This window comes from Mirounga leonina, unplaced genomic scaffold (assembly GCF_011800145.1).
Source record: "Mirounga leonina isolate KUSES-001 unplaced genomic scaffold, KU_Mleo_1.0 Mir_153, whole genome shotgun sequence".
In the NCBI taxonomy this organism is placed as follows: Eukaryota; Metazoa; Chordata; class Mammalia; order Carnivora; family Phocidae; genus Mirounga; species Mirounga leonina.
Window position 1 is genome coordinate 20,718,502 of NW_023270387.1, and position 21,319 is coordinate 20,739,820.

Here is a 21,319-nt window from a genome sequence, read left to right on the forward strand (position 1 = left end):
TGCACTTGAAAGGAATGTGTATTCTGCTGCTTTAGAATGAAATGTTCTGAATATATCTGTTAAGTCCGTCTGGGCCAGTGTGTCATTCAAAGCCATTGTTTCCTTGTTGATTTTCTGCTTAGATGATCTGTCCATTGCTGTAAGTGGGGTGTTAAAGTCCCTTGCTATTATTGTATTATTATCAATGAGTTCCTTTATGTTTGTTATTGTTTTATATATTTGAGTGCTTTCGAATTAGGGGCATAAATATTTATGCTTGTTAGGTCCTCTTGCTGGATAGACTCCTTTATTATGATATAATGCCCTTCTTCATCTCTTGTTACAGTCTTTGGCTTAAAATCTCATTTGGCTCGGCGTACCTGGGTGGCTCAATTGGTTAAGTATCTGATTCTAGATCTTAGCTCAGGTCTTGATCTCAGGACCGTGAGTTCAAGCCCTGTGTTGGGCTCCAGGCTGGGTGTGGAGCTTACTTTAAAAAATAAATAAAATAAAATAAAATCTCGTTTGTCTAACATAAATATTGCTACGCCAGCTTTCTTTTGACTTCCATTAACATGATAAATGGTTCTCTATCCCTTCAATTTCAATCTGCAGGTGTCTTTAAGTCTAAAATGAGTCTCTTGTAGGCAGCATATCCATTCTGTTATTTTAATCCGTTCTGACACCCTATGTTTTTTGATTGGAGCATTTAGTCCATTTACATTCAGAGTAATTATTGATAGATATGAATTTAGTTACATTGTATTACCTATAAATTTGTTGTTTCTGGAGATTTTTCTCAGTTCCTTTCTAGTGTTTGTTGTTTTTGGTCTTTCTTTCCCACTCAAAGAGTCTCCTTTAATATTTCTTGCAGGGCTGGTTTAGTGGTCATAAACTCCTTTAGTTTTGTTTGTCTGGGAAACTGTATCGCTCCTCCTATTCTGAATAACAACCTTGCTGGCTAAAGTATTCTTGGCTACATATTTTTCCCATTCAGTATGTTGAATATGTCATGTCACTCTCTTCTGGCCTGCTAAGTTTCTGTGGAGAGATCTGCTGCTAACCTTATTTGTCTTCCCTTGTAAGTTAGGGATTTCTTTTATCTTGCTGCTTTTAGGAGTTTTCCCCTTATCTCTATATTTTGCAAATTTAACTATGTTATGTCTTGGTATTGGCCTGCTTTTGTTGATTTTGATGGGAGTTCTCTGTGCCTCCTGGATCTGGATATCTGTTTCCTTCCCCAGATTAGGGAAATTTTCAGCTATTATTCCCTCAAATAAATCTTCTGTCCCCTTTTCACTCTCTTCTTCTGGGACTCCTATGATATGAATATTATGTTTGATGGAGTCACTGAATTCCCTAAGTCTACATTTGTGATCTAATATTTTTCTTTCCCTCTTCTTTTCAGCTTCATTGTTTTTCATAATTTTATCTTTTGTATCACTTATTCATTCCTCCGATTCTTCCATTCTTGTGGTCATTACATCCAGTCGGTTTCAAATCTCAGTTATTACATTTTTCGTTTTGGCCTGACTAGTTTTTAGATCTTTTATCTCTGAGGTAAGAGACTCCCTAGTGTCTTCTGTGCTTTTTTCAAGTCCAGCTAGTATTCTTGTGATTGTTGCTTTAAGTTCTGGGTCAGGCATATTATTTATATCTGTTTCAGTCAGATCCCTGGCTCTGACCTTTTCTTGTTCTTTCTTTTGGGATGAATTCCTCCATCTTGACATTTTGTCTAGGTCTTTATTTTGTTCTGTGTATAGGAAAGCCTGTTATGTTTCCTGCTCCTGGGAGTAATGGCTTTATAAAGAAGAGGTCCTACACTGTCTAGGGCCGGGTGCTTTAAGAAGTGTCTCTAAGGTATGTTGTATGTACTCTGGCTGTATTTTGGCTGCTCTTTCCCTCAGGTTAGTCCTCTGCAGAGTTTCTCCTTGCCTGCAGTGGGGAGTGGACCTTGGCCAGAGTGTGCTGAGGCTTAACTAGGTGTGTTCTGGTCTGCTTGTTAAAAGAGACCTGATGCTATTTCCATTAGTGCTGAAGCTCTGCAGAACTCTCTTGTCAGTAGCCTTGGTGCATGTGGGGGATTTGTGGTGGTCTTCTGAGGGAACGGTCCGCTGCACCAGTTCTCAGGCATACTTGTCTGAGAAAAGCAGCACCTTCAGAGCACTGGGTGGGTGAGGCTTGGTATAAGCAGTTCAGGCCACCAGTGTTGGTGCTGTGCTGCTTACTGAAGTTAGTTTATGCTGAGGGGCAGGGGAGAGAAATGGCATCAGCCCCCTCCCTTGTCCCTGGAGAGGGGAGTTTGTACCCGCCACTGTCCAGGAAGCCCTCCCAGAAGAGCATGTGTTCCAGGCATCCCTCAGATCGCTTCCTTCACCCTGTCTGTGTCTGGGCTGTCTGCCTGCCGGCATTGTAGTGCACCTGTGTTCTATCCCAGGTAGGCTGGCTGAGTTTTAAAACTCCAAACTTTAGGGACCTGGCATGGCATGGACCATAGGATATATGCTTTTTTAATGTGCATGTGGACTTTATTTTTCAGGACTTCATTTTATTTTGTATTTATAGTGTATAAAAACATTTAGGTTACTTAAAACTTAAAAAAAAATTTAGGCATGGGGTGCCTGGCTGTCTCAGTTGGTAGAGCATGCTACTCTTGATCTTGAGGTTGTGAGTTTGAGCCCCATGTTGGGTGTAGAGCTTCCTTTTTTTTTTAAGATTTTATTTATTTGAGAGAGCCAGAGCCCATAAGCTGGCAGAGGGGCAGAGGGGGAGGGAGAGGCAGACTCCCTGCTGGGCAGGGAGCCCAATATCGGGCTTGATCCCAGGACCCTGAGATCATGAACTGAGCTGAAGGTAGACGCTTAACCTACTGAGCCACCCAGGTGCCCAGGGTGTAGAGCTTACTTAAGGAAGTTCAGGCATATAAAAACTTATTTAAAATACATGTAATAAAATAAAAATACAGTAACTACCTGTGTACCAATCTGGCTTAAAAAATAAAACATTAGGGTGCCTGGGTGGCTCAGTCAGTTATGTGTCTCCCTTTGGCTCATGTCATGATCTCAGGGTCCTGGGACCGAGCCCAGCATCGGGCTCCCTGCTCCCCGGGGAGTCTGCTTCTCCCACTGTCCCCTCCCTGCCCCCCTCTGCTCATGCTTGTGCTCTCTCGCAAAAATAAATAAAATCTTAAAAATAAAACAAAAAACATTATACATATCTACATTGCTCAAAGCATCAGTGTTTATAATAGCAAAAAACTGGAAACAACCTAAATGTCTATTCTGTTGTTGATAGGTACAAGTAGTGAAAAGTAATGACATGGATATGTTTCATAGAAGTATTCATACAAGTATGATTCTATTAAATGATGTTCAGAAATATGTAAAATCGAATATATCATTTAGAGATACAAATATGAGGAAAATCACAAAGAAAAGAGAGCATATTAAAACAAAAATCAGAATGGTGGTCTCTTCTGAGAAAGTAGGGAAGGGACTATATTGAGAGAAGTAATTATAGGGGATTTCAAAGGAAATAGAATGTTCTTAAATTGAGTATTGGATAAGTGGATGTTCATTATATTCCTCATATCCTGCATATTATATAAATATTCTTTTGTTCCTATTCAATATTTAACAATAGTTTTTTTAAAAAAGACAACATTATGAATGTAGTCCAAGCCCTGTGTATTCCTTCACAAATGTATTCCCTTTTTCTCAGAGATAACCACACTCCTCAATTTAGAATTTATTATATGCAGGTCTTTAACCTGAGTATTATGTTGCAGACATATGGAAACAACAAAATACAAGGAATGTTATAGTTATTCATTAGCATTTTCACTGGTAACTTGGCACTCTTAATCTCAGTGGTTTGTCAAGATTGTGTCATGTATAGCTATTAAAAGGATAATTACAGTAGCTACCTCCCAATTCAAATGCAGGTAAACACCATCAGTGCCTTACATATTATATTGTGTGGATATACTTGATTTTCAAATAATCAGTCCTCTATTTTAGGACATTAAAGTTGTTTCTAGATTTAAAAAGTTAGAACAGCAATGTCTGTTCTATAAATTTGTACACAGGCCCAATATAAAAATTGGGTCATGTTATAATGGATATTTGCTATGGTACTTGTCTTTTTTTTTTTCACTTACCCCCTATACCATGTCTGTACTATAGATAGATTTATTTATTTTTTTTTAAGATTTTACTTATTCCAGAGAGAGAGAAAGCAGGGGGAGGAGCAGAGGGAGAGGGACAAGCAGATTCTGCACTGAATGCGGGGCGGATGCAGGGCTTGATCCTAGGACCTCAAGATCATGACCTGAGACACAACCACTAGTTGGACACTCAACTGACTGAGCCACCCAGGCGCCCTTTTTTCTTTCTTTTTTTTTTTTTAAATAACAACTTACCAACATAGTTTTCATTGTATACATGTGCAGTAAGATTTTATCATTTCTTTATTGATGGATATTTAAGCTATCTACAGATAATATTGCTAGGAATATCCTTATATTTGTAGGGAGTATTTCTGTGTTTGTGGTCCCGGAAATGGGAATTGCTAGTTCAAAGAGTGAATATTTCAAATTTCCAGGTTGTCAGATTGCCTTCTAATAAGGTTATACCATTTGACACCTTGGTAATAGGGGGACTTCCCTCCCTCCTCAGATTAGATTAGATTCCCTTGCTATAAGATCTTATAATGCTTTGTATTTTTATAACTTTCGTAGCAGTTGGCTATTGTTAATCTTCAGTAATTTATTTACCTGCATTGGCTAGCAAAGTGTCACTCAGTTATGGCGGATATTCACTAAGGACAGGATAAGTTGAAAGTTCTGCCTGCAATTGTGTGTTAAAGATGGGAAGTTAGAGGAAATTTGCTCCTCTGGTTTATTTTTTGTGCAGAGTTCTCCTTCTTTTCTAAACTTGGCCGCTTTGACCAGAAGTTCTAGTGGTTTGTGGATCTTTAGCTTTGGTACATCTATTTTCTTCCTGCCAGCTGGGTTTGTTTGCTGCTGAGAAAGTTATGCCTGTCATGTTATTGATGTCTCCTTCCTGCCCTCTGTACAAGTTGATGAAGGTTTTGGCTCTGCTTTCAACCTAAGACTAGAGTGTCCTTTTTCCAGAAGGGCAACCCCTTTTGACTCCAGTGTTTTTCTTGAACCTGGTCCAAACTGTTTTGTGTATTGATGATTTTTCTCTTAATAGAAGCAATGAGGCCTTTTTCTAGTTTTAGTTATGTGATGATATCTTTTATTCTTTTTTAAAATTTCTTTTTTGTGGTGCTTTGGTGGCTCAGTTAAGGGTCTGCCTTCACTTGGGTCATGATCCCAGGGTCCTGGGATAGAGCTCCGCATTGGGCTCCCTGCTCAGTGGGGAGCCTGCTTCTTTCTCTCCCTCTGCCTGCCTCTCTCCCCCTGCTTGTGCTCTCTCTATTAAATAAATAAATAAAATCTTCAAAAAAATTTCTTTTTTGTAATTTTAAGGTAGAAAAGTGCTACACACTTTAAGTAACACCATTGATTTTCCAATAAAACTTAATTACTTTAAGTGTATCTATTTATAGAACATTTTTATCCAGTGCCATTCATTTTTCCTTTGGTTTAGATAACCTCAAAATCTCTGACTTTGGCTTGGCAACAGTGTTTCGGCATAATAATCGTGAACGTTTATTGAACAAGATGTGTGGTACTTTACCTTATGTTGCTCCAGAACTTCTAAAGAGAAAAGAATTTCATGCAGAACCAGTTGATGTTTGGTCCTGTGGAATAGTACTTACGGCAATGTTGGCTGGAGGTAAGAGCTATTTAATTAATCATGATGAAACTCCTGTCCTATGGAAAGCCAGATTTGTTATACCAAAATAAATGAAACAAACCAAGGAAATCCATATTTATATGATAGTATTTTTTTTTAAATTTTTTAAAGATTTTATTTATTTATTTGTCAGAGAGAGCACAAGCAGGGGAAGTGGCAGGCAGAGGGAGAAGCAGGCTCCCTGCTGAGCAAGGAGCCCGATGTGGGACTTGATCCCTGGGACCACAACCTGAGCTGAAGGCAGATGCTTAACTGTCTGAGCCACCCAGGCATCCCCTATATGATTGTATTTTAATAGTGAACTTATTATAATTAAGTTGGAACTTTGAATTCCAAAACTTTAAAAATGAGGTATGTATGGCTATTAAATGAAATATCACAATAGCAATCTCTTAAGATTCATGTGAATAATTTTGGAAACAGTAGAGCAGAAGTGATAGTTTATCTTTGAAATGCCTCTCATATTTCTGTGAGTTGGCATTCTTAGTTTGAAAACCATATTGAATTAATTTGGAGGAAATTTTAATGGGTTTGTATCATTGACTATTTTCCTTTAAAACTTTACTATATAATAATGTGAACACTCAGAAAACCGGGACTTGTTTCTTTTTTAGAATTGCCATGGGACCAGCCCAGTGACAGTTGTCAGGAATATTCTGATTGGAAAGAAAAAAAGACATACCTCAACCCTTGGAAAAAAATTGATTCAGCTCCTCTAGGTAACTGGGTTATGTTGATTGAAAGTACTGATTGCTTGGATAATGAAGCTTAGTGATGTTTGAATTTTTTTCTTATATATATTTTTTTCTTTTTAACTTTTAAATAATCACATAAGTAATATGTGGTCCTTGCAGAGAGATTAGAAAATATTTTTTTTTTTTTAAAAACCAACCATATAATTCCAGCACTCAGAAATAACTTCTTTTAATATTTTGATATGCAGTTCTACACTTTGTTGTAAAAATGTATAACAAATGTATGTGTTTGTTATGTATGTATATTATTTATAAGTATGTATGTTTTTATAGAAAATGAGATCACACTACACATGCTATTTTATAACCTGTTTTTTTGTCTTAATGCTGTAGTCATGGACATTTTTCCATGACTGTAATTGTAGGTCTACATCATTGTTTTTAAAGACTGTGATGGAATTTTGCTATGTGGGTATGTTTTACTATAGTCATCCAATTCACTTTTTTTAGAGATTTATATATTTTTTAAATTTTTCACTTATGAAAGAGATATGGTGATCATCCACATAATGCACATACCTTTAAATCATTTAATTAAAAAAAATCCAGAAGTGTCAGGGATGTATGCAGTTTTTAATTATTATGGTTTACTTGGCCAAATTGCTTTTTTTTTTTCCTTGTGTGTTTTATAATTTTTTTTAAATTTTATTTTATTATGTTAATCACAATACATTACATCATTAGTTTTTGATGTAGTGTTCCATGATTCATTGTTTGCATGTAACACCCAGTACTCCATTCAATACGTGTCCTCTTTAATACCCATCACCGGACTAACTCATCCCCCCACCCCCGCAAATTGCTTTCTTAGAAAGTTCGTACTATTTCATCACAATCTCATTAGTTAATATTTAAAAAAAATTTTTTTAAGATTTTATTTATTTATTTATTTATCTGTTTGTTTTTAAAGATTTTATTTATTTATTTGACAGAGAGCGCACACACCAGCAGGGGGAGCAGCGGCAGGCAGAGGGAGAAGCAGGCTCCCCACTGAGCAGGGAGCCTGATCTGGGGCTCGATCCCAGGACCCTGAGATCATGACCTGAGCTGAAGGCAGACGCTTACCTGACTGAGCAACCCAGGCGCCCCAAAGATTTATTTATTTTATTTTATTTATTTATTTATTTATTTATTTTAAAGATTTTATTTATTTATTTGTCAGAGAGAGAGACAGAACACAAGCAGGGGGAGAGGCAGGCAGAGGGAGAAGCAGGCTCCCCGCTGAGCAAGGAGCCTGATGTGGGACTCGATCCCAGGACCCTGGGATCATGACCTGAGCCGAAGGCAGCCGCTTAACCAACTGAGCCACCCAGGCGTCCCAGATTTATTTATTTTAGAGAGAGAGCACACATGGTGCATACATGCAGTGGGGAGGGGTAGAGAGTGTCTTCTGCAGACTCCGCACTGAGCATGGAGCCCAACATGGTGCTCAATCTCAGGACTCTGAGATCACAACCTGAGTGGAAACTAAGAGTGGGTTGCTTAACCAACTGAGCCACCCAGGCACCCCTGTATTCACTGTTTTCTTATTTTTATTTTTAATTTAATACCAATGAGGTTGTACATCCATTGCTAGCTTTTTATCCATTTTTGTGGATGATCTGTTTTGCACACTTGTGGCAGTGAGGTTTTCTTACTACTTTGTATGAGTTTTTTTTTTTTTTAACATTAATGTCATTAGATCTTTGCATTTGTTACAAATATTTTTCACAATTTGCCATGCATTTTTATTTTGTTTATGTTATTTTCACATGCAGAAGTTTTATATTTTTATTCAAATCTATTATTTTGTTCTTTGTGGTTTTCTGACTATATTGTTACGTTTGGAAAGGTCTTCCCTACCCCTAACTTTAGAAAAGAATTCCCTGTGTTTTCGTGTTTTTATAGCTTCAGTTTTTCATTTAAATCTTTGGTCCATTAGAAAATAATTTTGGCTTTCGGAGATGTATGAATTTTTTATCAGGATAATTAAGATACTTTAGGATGATAGTTGCTTACATTATTGTCTCTTAAAAAGTTACTGGAAAGTCAATTTTCCTTATAAAACTGTGTGAATGAGGATGTAACATGACATATTGGAACAATGAAGTTTGGTATTGAAAATGGATGAGGGTTTTTGTATCTTTTTGTTAATGTTGTCACATGGGGAGAAACATTTCCACCAGGCTCTTGTTCTACTTATTTGTAGACAGATGAGAATTAGATCTGAGAATGATCTTCTAAGATATAGACAGTAGCAAAGAGCAACTACATGAAATTAAAGCAATAATGTAGTAGCTTTATTCTTTCTCTTGCCCAGAAATATTGGATATAAGGAGACTAATAGAGAATATGTTCCACAGCACAAGTTTCTAATCTGCATGACTCTTTTGTAAATGTTGTATTAATATTTTATTTTCAGCTTTGCTGCATAAAATCCTAGTTGAGAATCCATCAGTAAGGATTACCATCCCAGACATCAAAAAAGATAGATGGTACAACAAACCTCTCAAGAAAGGTAATATTATGAAAAATACAAGTATTTTTTTCTGTGAAAGAAAAGACACTTGCAGTCAGTATTATAAGTCAACAACACAAGATACCTGTGGTCTCAGTCCTCATGTAGGTTGGTTATAATGTCTAGTAGGGAAAACAAATACAAAAATTAATTTTGAAGTTTATTAATAAAGTGGAAAGTCAGAGTACTATAGCTAAGTGTTTGACCAAGTCTTAAGTGACAGAGAAAACTTGTCTTCCTGAGGAAATCACATTAAATCTAAGATCTGAAGATTAAAGGGGAGCTAGCTAGATGAGTACTGGCAAGGTGAGTGGCAGATTCTGAACAGAAGAAGCAGCATCTGGAGAGTCTTGGAATTTGGAAGGTGGTACATTTGAGGAACTTGAAAGAAGGCCAGTATGGCATGGACAGTGTCTGGCTTATTCATCACGGTTGTCACCAGAGGTTAGCACGATATGTTGTACATTGTAGGCTCTCAGTAAATGTTTATTGAATAAATGAGTGAATAAAGAAGGGGGAGAGGGAGAGAGGTTTGAGATGAAGGTGGAAAGGTAGACAGTGACCAAATTGTGGAGGGGGACCTTGTAAACCACATTAAGGATTTTGGGCTTTAACTTGAGGCCACTGAAGAAGCCTTTGAGAGATTTTAAGCCAGGAAATACATGATCATATGTTTGGTTTTAAAAGATCTTTCTAGCTACTTTTTTTTCCCCATTGTTTTTGACATTTTTGATCCTGAATGTGAGAAGATGGTACCCTTGGATGAGGTTAGTGGCAGTGGGATTGGAAGGAGGAAGTAGATTCCAAAGAAATTTACCAACTAGAGTTGATAAGACTGGTGATTGTTTATATGTAGGAAATGAAGGAGGATGAGGAGTCCAGGATGACTCCTTTCTGGGTTGACCAACTCAGAAAATGGTGGTGCCATTTACTGCAATATAACTCAGGAAAAACAGAATTGGGGGGAAATTTTATTTGATTTTGGACATGCCGAATTTGAGAAGTAAAACTGTCTAATAAAGAGATGTGTGTATGTGTGTAACTCAGGAGATAGGACCTGGCTTGGGATGTCGATATTTAGGTGTTTTCTGCAAATAGACCGTAATTTAAACTGGTAGATGAAATTGAGTGTATGAAACTTTAAGGAAACTTAAATCTCTAACATTTAAGAGATAGGCAGAGACCAGGGAAACAGAGAAAAATAGCCAGAGATGGGAGGAATAACAGGAGAATATGGAGGAATTGAAGCTAAGAGAAGAAAACGCATGATACTAGCTAATACTGTTAAGTGAATTAATAACATGAACCCTAAAATTTCCCAATAGTTATTCACGATTGTGGCAGGAACAGGTTTGGTGGAGAGCTGGGAGTAAATTGTTGAGTGCAGTGATTATAGTCTAAAAGATAGTGAAGCGAGTGTAGACAGCTCATTCAAGCAGTCTGGCTGTGAATGGGAGGAGAGACGACAATGGTGAGAGATGAATGAGGAGTTTTTAACTCTTCTCTGAATGTGTCTTTTACCTTTCACTCTGTTCTAATAGGAATCCAACTCTCTCCTGAGAACACAGGCTTCCTCTCCAGTGGTAGATGTTTTCTTTCCCACATGCTCCTACCCTTGAAACATGGGGTGGGGCAGACATCCTTTTTGTCTTCATTGCCACTTTTTCCCTTTTTCCCACATTTCTCCCCCGCTTCATTTTGAATCTCATATTATCAGATTACCACCCACAGTTCCATCCTTGTTACAATCAGCTTCTGAACCCCCAATTAGAATTCCTGCCACATTGTCACTCTCTCCAACATGACTCTTGATATACATTTTGTACATCATGGTTCTTGGTGATTTAAATATTCATTTGGATGATCCTTCCAATATCCTGATCTCATATTTCCTTGACCTTCTCTCCTCTAGTGATTTTCTCTTCAAGCATCCTTCTTTGATTACTGGTATATTTTTTTCTGGTTTCCTTCTCTAGTACCCTGACTCCAGCAATCCTTTGACCCTACTTGGATATGTAATCCACTAATTCTACTTCCTTTTCACTATCTCTTATCTGCTCCCTCCCTAGGTCCTCATTTCCATCCTCACTACTTTAAATCCCAAGGTCAGTCATTATAATGACTTCTTTACATTCAGCTTCAGCTTTCCAGCCCTCTTCTCTCTTCCTCAGGCTTACTGGTCAAAACCTAACCCAAGTTTAATCCAGTCTTCTGCCTACTCTACACTTAACACCTGCATAGCTGATCACATTTGGACCAAAATATATAACAGTGTTCACTTTAAATTCAGACTCACTAATCTCAAGTGAGCCCTTAATTCTGCCAGGCAATTATAATGCATTTCTTTACTTCTTTCACAACCTCACTCTCCTAAATCACATTTGTATGCCTTTTCTTTTTTCTTCAACTTCTAATACCTCCTTCATCCTCACTCTAAGTTGGTGACAGTACTTCCTATTTCACTGAGAAATAGAAACAATCATAAGGAAACTTCCACAAGCTCCCATCACCATCTCTACTCACCTAACCAGTTGCCTCTGTGTTCATATACTCTGCTTTCTCCTCAGTTGCTAGGAATAAATTGTCTGCTCCAGATATAAGCCAACTTTGTCTTGTGCACGATGCCCAGTTCTCCTTTGCTTACTCAGGGACATTGTCTGGCAATTCTTCTGTCTTCCTCCTGCATCATTAATTTTTCTCTCTCTCCTACTTTCTCATCAGCATACCAGCATGATGTTCTTTCATCTTACTGCCTGATGCATAGTAGCTTTACTAAATATTTGGATAAATGAATTAATAAATAAAATGTTTGGCTAAATAAAAGTGTGTTTAAATGGTTTCGAGACCGTTGCAGTTGAGAGGAAAAGGCTGAAGGTCTAAGAGAGAAGGAGCATCAAGACCGCTGAAGAGAAAGGAGGGTATGGGGCTCACATACAAGTAGAGGGATGGGCATTGGATAGGAGCATGGAAGGGAAGGAAGAATGGGTAGTTATGGGAATTTCACAACAGTATAGAAGTTTTGAAGTAATCATTTGGAGAAAGAGAGAGGAAACTGACTAGAGAAACACAAGACTGTCAGTGTTGAGGATCCAGCTAAGGATAGTAACCATGAATTTATAGTGGCATCATTTTCTATATAATAATTATTCTTGGTACCTTTTTCAGGGGAGCAAAGAATGTTGGATAGAGTAGATTCATAATGTTTATTGCCATTATCATAAATTATTTTTTATTTTAAAAAGTTTTGATTTTTTAGCTAGGTCTTTTTGTCTTCATAGGCCACTGTCTATTACTATAAATGGTACCATTAAAATTATGACCTTTATGTGAAACCCCACACTTGGAACATACTTACAAGTGAGGATTTGTGAAATATGTAATTTGACAAGTGAGTCCTCCTAAGTTTATAATGACCACATTTCGTATGTAATCATGTACAAGGAGCCACTATTTGTCATATAACTATTTTGTTTTGGATAAATGGATTTAGATGTGGTTTTAAAACATTTGTATTTATGTTTTCTTTTTTAGGGGCAAAGAGGCCCCGAGTCACTTCAGGTGGTGTATCAGAGTCTCCTAGTGGATTTTCTAAGCACATTCAATCCAATTTGGACTTCTCTCCAGTGAACAGTGCCTCTAGGTAAGATTAATCAATAAAGATCAAATAGTTGTTGAATGTAATGTTCCCATAAGAAAGAATGCATGTATATATTTTTTCTTAATCGTGAATGTGATTTTTATCAGTGTGAGAATGGTAATGTCATATAAGACGGGCCTGATTGATTTTATCTGAAGATATATTTTTTTCCCATATCTTAATGCCCCAGTGAAGAAAATGTGAAGTACTCCAGTTCCCAGCCAGAACCACGGACAGGTCTTTCTTTATGGGACACCAGCCCTTCATATATTGATAAACTGGTACAAGGGATCAGTTTTTCCCAACCCACATGTCCTGATCATATGCTCTTGAATAGTCAGTTACTTGGCACCCCAGGATCCTCACAGGTAAGGGAATTTAGTTTTTTCAAGTAAGTGATGAAAAACCTCTAGTTTTTGTCATAAAGCCATTTTTTTAAATGTATAAATCCTAGAAATATAGTATTAACACTTTAGTGTATACAGATTTTTTTTTTTTAACAAGGAGGAGAGAATTAGAGGATGCTTTCCTGTGTAAGAATCTTAAGTTACAGAAAAGAATTTTCAGACCGAATAGCTATGATATGACTGCTTTTAGTAATACCAGATTTATTCAGGTTTCCTCTCTTTGACATGTAGAACCCTTGGCAGCGCTTGGTTAAAAGGATGACACGATTTTTTACCAAATTGGATGCAGACAAATCTTATCAATGCCTAAAAGAGACTTGTGAGAAATTGGGCTATCAGTGGAAAAAGAGCTGTATGAATCAGGTATGTTTCATTGATTTTCCTGAAGAAAAATGTAAATATTTAAGTAAAAAACGGTCATTATCAGTATATTTTTGAAAAAGAAACAATTGGGAGATGCCTGGGTGGCTCAGTCGCTTAGGCGTCTGCCTTTGGCTCAGGTCATGATCCCAGGGTCCTGGGATTGCTTCCCACATTGGGTTCCTTGCTCAGGAGGGAGCCTGCTTCTCCCTCTGCCTGCTGTTCCCCCTGCTTGTGTATTCTCTCTCTCTCTTTTCCTCTCCCTCTCACTCGCTCTCTCTGACCAAAAAAAAAAAAAATCTTTAAAAAAAGAGAAAAAGAAACAATTGAGATTGAACAGACTTAAGTAAAATGTTCTTTATCTTAAGAAATAATATTGAAAGTCTTCTTTAAGGTTATTAAAAATATCAAGAGAGGCAAATCATTATGTTTTTAAAAACTATATATACTTAAATTGTAACAGTAACAAAGATTCCCTTCTATGAAAGATGAATACATTAACAATCCCATATTTCTTCCATCTCCCCTGCTCCCACCTACCAGTTTTTGTTGTTTATATTATTATAGCATATTTGTAACATTGAAATTCTAATCTGTCTTTAGGCTTTTCAAAAATCTAATGTCATAAAAAACAATTAAAGGTGAATATTATTTATTAAAGAAGACTGATAAATAATGTAATGTGTGATCTTTCACTAAATCATGGATTTAAAGAAAAGAAACCTTTATAAAGGATGTTATTGGGACAATTGGAAATTTGAATATGGTTTTGTATTAGATAATGTTTCTGTATCAGTGCCAAATTTCTTGAGTGTTATAATATTGTGGTTTGTAGGAGAATGTCTTTGTTCATAGGAGAAACGTGTTGAAGTGTTTGTCTTCTATAGCTTGGTTGAAAAACTAAAAAAAAAAAAACGACAACCACATAAAAAAAGACAAGTGAACATGTACTTATCTAGGTTGATAAGACCAGTGAAGGGTATATAGTTATTATTGTAGATTCTTTCAGGGTTTTTTTTGTAGATTTGTAAGCTTTCAAAATTAAAAGTTGGGGGAAATTGTTACTATGCAGAAATCTGAGGCCAGCCTCATTTTCCTCTCACTTGTGTAGGTAATTTATTTATTTTTTTAATCAGGTAGGTTTACTGAGGTGAAATTCATGTAACCTAAAAATCATCACTTTAACCATTTTAAAGTGTATAATTTAGTGGTTTTGGTATATTCACAAGATTGTGCTACCATCATCATTTAATTCTAGAACATCCCATTGCCTCAAAAATAAACTATACCAATTAACAGTCGCTCCTCATTCTTTCCTCCCTTCATTTCGTGGCAGCCACTGATTTACTTTCTGTCTCTATGGACTGCCTATTCTGGGTATTTCATATAAATGGAATTATATAATATCATATAAATGGTCTTCTGTGTCTGCTCTAGCTTAGCATAATGTTTTCAGGGTTAATCCACATTGTTTACATTTATCAGTATTTCATTCCTTTTTATGGGAAAATAATCTTCCATTATGTGGATAGAAGACCACATTTTATTTATCCATACCTGTTGATGGACATTTGGGATGTTTCTACTTTTTGGCTATTATGAGTAATGCTGCTACGAACATTTTTTGTACAAGTTTTTGTACGAACTTTGCCAGGGCTGTCATAACAAAATACCACAGACTGGGTGCTTGAACAGCAGAAATTTATTTTTTCACAATTCTAGAGACAGAAGTCCAAGATCAAGGTGCTGGCAGGTTCGGTTTCTTCTGAAGCCTCTTTTCTTGGCTTTCAGATGGCTGTCCTCTTGCTGCCTCGTCATCTGGCCTTTGCTCCGTGCACATGGGTACCTGTTACCTGTCTCTCTCTGTATCTTAATTTTTTTTTTCTTACAAAGATACCAGTCATATTGGATCAGGACCCACTTAGTGGTTTCATTTTAATTCAGTTACCTCTTTAAAGACCCAGTCTTCAAATACAGTCACATTCTGAGGGGTTAGGGCTTCAACATATGAATTTTGAGGGAATACAATTCAACCCATAACAATATGTTTTCAATTTCTTAGGTATATACCTGCTAATGGAATTGCTAAGGCATATAGTAACTCTGTTTAACTTTTTGAGGAGCTGCCAAGTGGTTTTCCAAAGCAGCTACACCATTGTACATTCCCACCAGCAGTGTATGTGTTAAGCATCTTGTACTTTCCCAGAACATGAGGTTCCAGTTTTGCACAATAGTGGTATACCAGTGTATTTTTTAGTCATTCCTTGAAATGAGAAGTATTACAAATGTTTTTGTAATTTGGGCTAAACTTATTTATATTGCCTTAGGTTACTGTATCAACAACAGATAGGAGAAACAATAAACTGATTTTCAAAGTAAATTTGGTAGAAATGGATGAGAAGATCTTGGTTGACTTCCGGCTTTCTAAGGTACATACAACAACATGTTTTTGTTTGTTTTAAACTTTGTTTTGCTGTTATTAAAGAAGTATTACGTGTTCATTGTAGAAACCTAAAAAATATGAAAACATATAAAGGAGAAAATACGAATCAAGTTTAATCTAATCATCCAGAGAGAACAGAGACCTATTTTATACTGTATTTCATTATGGTAGTCTTACTACTTTAGTATGTGCTATATGGAAATGCTCTTATATGTAGAGATTTTTTTTCAATGGCATTATATTTGTATATACATGGCATTTGTAAATATGTGGTAACATTGATTTCATTCAATGTTCTGAACATTTGTTTTTTGTCATCCTTCTAAAACGTAGTTTTTTCAAATGACATTTTCCTTATTATAGAAGTTTTTTTGTAGAAAATGTAAATAAGTAAAAATAAAATAAAAATAATCCGAAATTATACTGTCCAACAGTAATTACCCTGAATATTTTAAAGCATTCTAAACTTATTTAATCCATATATATCTTTTTAATAACAATTATGTTTGTCCAAGTGTATAATATAATTAATGAACATTTATCTGTCATAAGTAAGTCTATGGTTAATATTTATATACGTAGAGTCTTGTTCACATTTCTGGTTATTTCTTTAGAAATTACTGATTCTGAGGTTATAGTTTGGCCTTGGTATATAAGACCAAAGTAGCATTTTATCTGTTTGCTGAGAGATTGTATATGGCTCTAAAGGAGGTTGGGGAAATAAGTCACATTCTAAAATTGGAAATTTGCTCCATTACCATTGTCTAGATGCTTAGTATGGGATTAAATTATTAAGATCCTAGTGTAATGAAATTCTTCTCATAACTAAATCACTGGCTTTGTTGCCACAGTATTTTGGCAAGATTTCAGTGTAGCCGTGTAGCTTAATTTTAGTTTACAAACCCCCAGTGCCTATGGAAAACAGTGACTTAGGTCCATAGATACCAATGCTTGAAATAGACAAGATGCCATTGTTTCTGCTCTCTGAGCCCAGTGTGGTGGGAACTGTGATGGGCCCAAAAGCAAGTTGGAATTACTTATGTAGCCATTTCTTCTAAGACATTTGGTCCTCAGAAGAGGACCTGAAGAGAATTGTAGGTGGACATAGCTAAGGATGTTTGTCTCTACTTACCACTAAAGAGAGTTTGATTTTATGGCAGTCTCTTTTTTGATATCATTTTTTGATATTATTCCTAATATAGGGTGATGGATTAGAATTCAAGAGACACTTCCTGAAGATTAAAGGGAAGCTGAGCGATGTTGTGAGCAGCCAGAAGGTTTGGCTTCCTGCCACATGAGAGATCCACTGGATTCCTGGTGAATATAGTGCTGCTATGTTGACATTATTCTTCCTAGAGAAGATTATCCTATTCTGCAAACTGCAAACAATAGTCTCTGAAGAGTTGTCTTCCCTCTAGCCAAACATTTTCCAATTCTTTTTGTATGTTCTTCATACAAACAATACCTGTGTCTTCATTGTAAGTAAAGCTTTGGGGAACGGATGGATAGAATTCATTAGATATTTCTTCATCCTGTGTTTAGTGTCTAAAGACCCATGTGCTGGAAACCAAGCTTTGGGGATACATGAGCTTACCACCTTTTATACCAATGTAATGAAAGATGATATTCTTATAGCATTGTTAACAAAACATTTGGTTTCATCCAAAAAGTAGGTGTTTCCTATGTTGATTTAATTACATGGATGGATTAGTAATAAAGCAATCCTGTGACTTTTGGACAGTAGATTTATCAGTCTATAAAGTGAAGCCAACTTCAAAAAATATATCCCCAAGATTTGTACTTATATTTTCACAAGGGCCTTACCAAGTATATAAATCTGTTTTTGAATTATAACTGTTACTTAAAATTGCAAGTAGGTATGTTTTCTCCATTGTAGTTAATAATATATAAAATACTGGTTGTCTTTCAAGTAGAAGTTGAGCGTGGACTCTAGTCCTTAACTACCTTTACTCTAAAATTACTATTGCACATTTTAAATATTTTTCTATATTATTTTCTACTTTCACAGCCATATTTTAATTCTTTATTACAGAAATAAATTCTATTTTGAAAATGAATAGCTAACTCTGTGGACTTCTTGGTGACCAAGCTTCTAGGTAGTAGGGAATAAAAGAGGAGGGAGAAGAAGTAAGGAAGCTGTGATAGAAATAGATCTGATCCTAATTCTTTTACTATTAGATTTACTAAGACTTTGTTCTTCTGATAAAATTTATATTAATATTTGAATGTATTAGGTTGGGACCTGTATTCCTTTTTCTTGGTAATTTATAAAATTAATCATTTTAGTCTGAAGCTAAGAACATGTGAAATTTTATGGTTAGAGTTTATCACTTATTAGTATATACTGGTAAATTGTGTTCACTGCAGTATATCCATAGGAGAAATAAATTTGAAGCAATAGGTGACTCCTAAGAATTGAGCCAGTAAATTCTCAAATATGAAACATTTTGTTCTTGAGAATTGTGATTAGTAACTCTCAAAAACAAAGTTATCTCAGGCTTTGACCTCTCTTGTGAGCTTTAGACCTTTACAGACACAGCCAAGCTGACATTTCCACTTGACTAATAGTGAACACGTGACCAAAACCAGCTTTTGGTCCCTGTCTTCCAACCTGTTCTTCCCTAATTTCTCCCAATCCCAGTAAATGCTATATTCAGCTCTCCAGTTCCTTAAGCCAAAACCCCAGGAATCCTCCTTGACCTGGTTTTCATATTATACATTTAATTCAGCAAATTCTGTTCCCTTTAGCAAATTTATCCACAATCTATCCTACTTCACACCTCTACTAGAAGCACTCTAGTTGAAGGCACTGTTACCTCTCTTTTCATTATTACTTACCCTACAACAGTTCAAAAAGACAATCAGAATGATCTTTATAAAATGTGAATGAATCAGTTATCCTTCCCCTGTACTCAACTCTCATGGCTTTTCATCACACTTCAAACAAAATTCAAAATTTTCTCTCTCACCTTCTGGCTTAATGGGATCTGCCGTCTTACCAACGCCTGGGCCTCCTCTGCCACTCTTCCTACTTACGCTGCCCTAGCTGCATTTGCTTTGCTGTTCTGCTCATGTTTACTTGAGCAGACACATTCTTATCTCAAGATCTTTTCCTTTGATGTTCCCTCTCCCTGGAGTGCTTTACTCCCAAACATTCATGTGGCTTGTGCTTCACTTTAAGTCCTTGCTTAAGTGTCACCCATTATGCAAATCTCCTTGGCTTATCTAAAATGTTACCCCACTTCTATCATTCTTTATTTTTCATCATAACACTACCTGACATTATATTTTTATTTACCTATTAAATATCCATTTCCCTCATTGCAGTATGTAATATGTAAGCTCCTTGAGGTCAGGGATCCTATATGTCCTGTTCAGTTCTGTGTCCCCAGCACCTAGAAGAGTGCCTAATGTATTACAGGTGCAATGAATAGTTGTTTAATGAAGAAATAGACAATTGATCCGGCCTGTCCTCAGAATATATCTGGGAGCTGAAGACTTCTGTCCATTTTGATTGCTGCCACTCTAGTTCAAGCTCCTTCATCTCCTCCCCGAATTTCTTACTAAAAACTAATGTCTTCCCACTTCCACTCTTGCCATTTCCCAACCCTCTCTCCCTCAAAGTCTTTTCTTGACATAGGTCCTAACTTGTTTTTTTTTAAAGATAAATTGTACTCTGACACTCCCTTGCTTAAAAACCTCCAGTGACTTTCCACTGCATCAAAAATGGAATCTGGGCGCCTGGGTGGCTCAGTTGTTAAGCGTCTGCCTTCGGCTCAGATCATGATCCCAGGGTCCTGGGATCGAGTCCCACATCGGGCTCCCTGCTCTGCGGGAAGCCTGCTTCTCCCTCTCCCACTCCCCCTGCTTGTGTTCCTGCTCTCGCTATGTCCTGTCAAAAAAATAAAATTAAAAAATCTTAAAAAAAAAAATGGAATCTAAATTGTTTTCTTGGACTGCAAGATACACCATCTGTTCTCTTTGTTCATCATACTATAGGCAGAGTAGCCTTCTACCTCTACTTCTATTCATTAAGCATGCCAAAACTCATTCCCATTTCAGGCCTTTTATGTTTTCAGCTCCCATCACCTGGAATCCCTTCCAGTAGTTTGCATGACTTACTTAGCATTCAGATCTCAGCCCAAATGTTTCTACTATCCCCAGTCACTGTCCCACTGTTTTGTTTTCTTCATAGAATTGATTACTATCTGAAATTACAGTCTGTCTCCCTGACCAAAATGTAAGCTTAGACTTCGTCATTTCTTTTCCCCTTTGTATATCTCCCCCCTCCTTCCTGCCCCTTTGTATATTTTGTATGTGGAACAGTACCTGGAATACAGTAGGCCCTAAATAAATATTTGTTGAATAAATGAATTAAATATCAGATGAAGAAAATGCTACAGAATATTGTAAGGGGAAGGTGAATAGATGGATAGTAAACAAACTTTCTCAGCTATTGGAATTTGTGTAGAATGGGGGGGAAGTTCCATTCAGACTTGGACAGATTAGCTCTCACAGTTGTAATTACGTGAGCATTGGCAACCGCCTCTGTAAAGAGACTGATAATAACTACATTTTAGAGTTGTTTTTAATCTTAAATGAGTTAATGTGTATAAGGAGTGTAGTATAAAGTGTTGCACAAAAGGCATTCAATAAACATAAGCTGCCATCATTTTTCTGCAGTGTTCATTATACTGTTGGGAGAAGGTGTTTACTCCCATTATTAAAAGTAATGTTTGCTTAGCAACGAAAATTTGCAAAATGTAAAAATGGGGGGAATGGAATTATAACCCAAAGGTAACAGCTAAAATTTTGATGGAAAGTCAACGTGTGCTGCATTGTGTGTATGCATAGTGTGGTGTGTGAAGTGGGTATGATTGTTGAGATAAATATAAATACGTACAATGTGTATGGTTTAACAAGCAGTTGTAAAGTTAATCTGTTTAACCAAACTCAGTTGAAGAAAGATCATTTCTGGACCCTCACAAGCCTTCCCTTGTACCCCTTCCCACTCAGAACCCATTCCTTTCCCCCAGAAGTAATCATAAAATTTATTTTTATAATAATCCTCTCCTTGGTTTTCTTTAGTTTTCTCAGCTATTTATGCATCTTTATTTTATTTTTTAAAAAAGATTTTATTTATTTATTTGAGAGAGAGAGAGCGTGAGAGCGAACACAGGGTAGGGGCAGAGGGAGAAGCAGACTCCCCGCTGAGCAGGGAGTCCGATGTGGGGCTTGATCCCAGGACTCGGGACCACGACCTGAGCCGAAGGCAGATGCTTAACCTACTCAGCCACCCAGGTGCCCCTATTTATGCATCTTTAAATGACATAGTTTACTTTTGCCTATTTTAGAACTTCATATAAATGAAATTATGCTGTATGTAATTTTTATG

The 21,319-nt window shown here is 36.6% G+C and overlaps 1 protein-coding gene across 3 annotated transcripts in view; it reads left to right on the plus strand.

The window, feature by feature from the left end:
* Positions 1-19,474, plus strand: part of CHEK1 (checkpoint kinase 1) — a 42,291-nt gene extending 22,817 nt beyond the window's left edge. For all 3 annotated transcript variants that reach the window (XM_035009238.1, XM_035009237.1, XM_035009239.1), the window contains 8 exons: positions 5,595-5,783; positions 6,419-6,523; positions 8,961-9,056; positions 12,588-12,696; positions 12,884-13,061; positions 13,332-13,463; positions 15,788-15,889; positions 17,106-19,474. In XM_035009238.1, coding sequence (XP_034865129.1) covers positions 5,595-5,783; positions 6,419-6,523; positions 8,961-9,056; positions 12,588-12,696; positions 12,884-13,061; positions 13,332-13,463; positions 15,788-15,889; positions 17,106-17,201 — 1,007 coding nt within the window. In that variant the 3' untranslated portion in view covers positions 17,202-19,474. The remainder of the gene's footprint in view (positions 1-5,594; positions 5,784-6,418; positions 6,524-8,960; positions 9,057-12,587; positions 12,697-12,883; positions 13,062-13,331; positions 13,464-15,787; positions 15,890-17,105) is intronic.
* Positions 19,475-21,319: the final 1,845 nt, after the last annotated feature.